Source organism: Cariama cristata, unplaced genomic scaffold, assembly GCF_000690535.1.
Source record: "Cariama cristata isolate BGI_N322 unplaced genomic scaffold, ASM69053v1 scaffold21733, whole genome shotgun sequence".
In the NCBI taxonomy this organism is placed as follows: domain Eukaryota; kingdom Metazoa; phylum Chordata; class Aves; order Cariamiformes; family Cariamidae; genus Cariama; species Cariama cristata.
The window spans coordinates 2,968-6,381 of record NW_009610454.1 but is presented as its reverse complement, the minus strand read 5'-3'; the positions used below and the strand labels follow the sequence as shown (position 1 = coordinate 6,381).

The 3,414-nt window shown below is 52.1% G+C and overlaps 1 protein-coding gene across 1 annotated transcript in view; it reads left to right on the top strand.

The window, feature by feature from the left end:
- Positions 1 to 3,410, top strand: part of SCHIP1 (schwannomin interacting protein 1) — a gene marked incomplete at its 3' end in the record, with an annotated part of 10,307 nt that extends 6,897 nt beyond the window's left edge. The window contains exons 3-6 of the mRNA XM_009697893.1: positions 311 to 428; positions 1,093 to 1,290; positions 1,793 to 1,916; positions 3,394 to 3,410. Coding sequence (XP_009696195.1) covers positions 311 to 428; positions 1,093 to 1,290; positions 1,793 to 1,916; positions 3,394 to 3,410 — 457 coding nt within the window. The remainder of the gene's footprint in view (positions 1 to 310; positions 429 to 1,092; positions 1,291 to 1,792; positions 1,917 to 3,393) is intronic.
- Positions 3,411 to 3,414: the final 4 nt, after the last annotated feature.

Genomic DNA, 3,414 nt, shown 5'->3' with positions numbered 1-3,414 from the left:
CTGAGTTCCCGGCCCCACGTTGAGCTTGCCCCTGCCCTGCCGCCACGGGCCGGGGGGGCCTGGCTCTGCTTTTGGGTGGGGGATGACCATCTTCTTGGGGGCGAAAAAAAAAAAAAAAGGGAAAATGGTTATATTTTTCTGAGATCAATGGAAAATCAGGACAATGGCATCCTTTCAAAACACAAACTGCTGACGGTGCTGCGGCATCTTGCTGGCAGAACCCGTCGGCACAGCGGAGAGAGCCGTGGGTTGCCGGCGGCGGTGGCAGCATGAGGGGGCTGCGGTGTCACCTCTCCCTTTCCCCCCACAGATTACAAAGTGGGATGAACCTGCAGATTTGCTTCGTGAACGACAGCGGCAGCGACAAGGACAGCGATGCCGACGACAGCAAGACAGAAACCAGCCTGGACACGCCGTTGTCGCCCATGGTAGGTCTGGGAACCCGTCCCGCAGAGGGTCTGGAGTGTGGAAACCACAGGGCATCCATAATGGGAACTGATAAAGAGCTGATCCCGTTAAAATAGCAACGCTAAACCCCAGAGCAGCATCTTCAGCCATCAATAAAAGAAGGGCGAGATGCTGAGGGGCAGATAGCAGATCGCCCCCGGCTAGCACGGAGCTGCTGTAGAGCAGATGCCGTCACGTGGAAGCGTTCCTCCTTCCTTCCTTCCTTCCTCCCTTTCTTTTTGGCTCTGATAATTATCAGGGCAGTAATGGATACGAAGCGGTATCAGCTCCCACCAGCTTTCCTCTCCTCTCTTTTCCTTTGAGAATATAACACCGCGGCCCCAGATGCTTTCCTCCAGCTTAACCAGTCTGTCCCTTCAGCACCTATTGATCCGGCTGGCTCCTCTTTCCGTTTCAAGTGCCCAAGTTGCTATTGATAGTCAAGGGGGCCTATCTGGGAATTACTCTGCTTTTTAAAGATAATCTTACGGATCAAAATAAAAAAAAAATCTGTGCTCTCCACTGCTTCTGTAGAAGCGACACCGCTTGTAAGTGCACAAGAATATGTTAGGCCAACAGCAAACATCTTTGCTGTGGCACGGTTGAGGTGACGGGGCTGTAACGGCTGCCTGTCTGCCTCCCTAGAGCAAGCAGAGCTCGTCCTACTCCGACAGAGACACGACGGAGGAAGAGTCGGAGTCCCTCGACGACATGGATTTCCTCACCAGGCAAAAGAAACTCCAAGCTGAAGCCAAAATGGCCTTGGCTATGGCAAAGCCCATGGCCAAAATGCAGGTCGAGGTGGAAAAGCAGAACAGGAAGAAATCACCAGTAGCGGATCTTGTAAGTGGGGGCGGTGGGAGGGTGCGTGGGGGTAACGCCAGCCCTTTTGCTGTTTGCTTTTGCTTGTCGAGACGTGCACACCGGCCGGCGGTGCTTGTAGCCATGCAGAGGAGCAGTGGAGATAGGGACTGGCTGTCAGGAGTTGAAGAGTCGGCATGGGTCATCTTATCGGGGTGTTACAGGAGCGGGACAGATGCAGGGAATGAGATGCTGAAGTGTGAAGGTTGTAACTGCCTTGAGACCGACATGATGCTGCTCATCCTCAAAGTAGTAGTCTGCTCATCCCATCCCATCCCATCCCAGTCCATCCCGGAGCGCTCCTGCCTCGGTACAACGCTGCTCGCCGTAGCCCTCGCCTCCCTCGACATCAGTATATTGCCGACGCTGGGAGATCGCAAGACTTGGGTCGAATGTTGTGTAGATGTTTCAGCTTGATTTGATAGTGTTCGGAAATACAAATAGTCTGAAGAAAACGGTAAAACAATTGAAAATTTCTTTTCAGCTGCCACATATGCCTCATATAAGTGAATGCCTGATGAAGAGAAGTTTGAAGCCCACTGATCTAAGAGACATGACTATCGGGCAGCTACAAGTGATAGTCAATGATCTCCACTCACAGATAGAAAGTAAGTGATACTTGTGTAATTATTCTTTAGTGTCTCCCGTTTAATTAAGAACAGTTCTCCCGGATACACATAGAAATGTTGGTAAATGTCCGATAACAGGAATATAGGGAAGAGGTGCACCGCGGTACTTGGAGATGGAGTTCTCTCCAGGTTTGGCTCCTTTTGGCTTTTTTTCTTTCCTTTTTTCAGTTTCTCCTAAAGCGCTTGCTTGGCTCCATAAGAGAGGAGGGTTGGAGCATTGTACCAGCACCTAACGCCCCGCTTGTAACTCAAAACCTGGTCGGGTAAAAATAGTCTTGGGAAATCTGCCTGCCCTGGAAGCCCCTGCCGTTCATGGCTTTATGGCTACGTCTTCATGTGGCGCTGTGTCGTGACATCAAAACCATCCATAGGTGGAGAAACCCTCCAGTTTAGCAAACATCCCGGGGTAAATCCACTCCCCGATGAACACGATGCCGTGCAGCCCCGTAACACGTTTCGTGGGCCCTTGCGTTTGCCCGTGGGGGCAGTGCCCCGCCGCCTCGCCTCTGCTCTCTCCAAAAGATCCAGGGTTTTCTTTCCCCAGGGGATCTCCATCTTCCAACCAATTAATTAATTAACCATTTTGGGGTTAGACTTCTCTGGTGGCTGTAGGTCTGAAAAAAAAAAAAGGCTGGTTGGGGGCTGCTGAGCTGCTCCTTCCCTACCCATGTTGGTTAATGGGCATCCCTCTGGAACCAGCCCTGCGGAGGATGCAGAGCTGCGCCGTTGAGTCGTGATTTGTTACTTTGTGCTGCCAAGGCGAAAAAAAATGCTCATTAATTAGCCTCACTTCAGAAAGCACCCAAGTATGGGAGCGTAAGCATTAATGTCGTTAACAGCAAGCTTGCTTCCCAAGCTGAAGAGGCGTTCGCCCAGTACAGCTGTATTTAAGGGCTCTGAACACCAGCGCTGGCAGTGAGTGATGGGCAGGTACAGCCCTCAGGGATTCATTTTTCCACCTGGTCCTTTCTGTTTTCTTCTTCGTCCCTGCTCTTTGACCCAACCCCGAGCAAGAATCCAATGTCACGAACATCTCTCTTGAGCAGAGGGGCCGGTTTGGGCAGGAACCCCAACGCAGGAGGGCTGGGCAGCCCGTTCTGCGTCGCCGCTGGGAATTAAAAAGCTAAACCTGAGGCTGCTGGGGCGAGCAGCTCGGCTGCTTGCTGCAGCCTATTTCTTCCTCAGGGTTATCGCCCACAACTGAGCGAAAGCTGAACCAGTGGGACTCCAAGCACTACAAAATTCATCTTTATTTTTGCTGCCGCGTTAAGCTATTTCAGGAGAGGAACCGCTTGCATGCGGTGGTTTATCCTAGAAAACGTGCATCCTTTGGGGAGGTCCCTCCTGGTTCTCCGCACCAGCTTACGTGTAACGCGGTGGGGAAGGATGATGTACGGGTCCCAAACCGGGGTTCCCTGGGATATCACAAACTCACCCCCTTTCTCTCCGGTGCCAGGCTTGAATGAGGAGCTGGTGC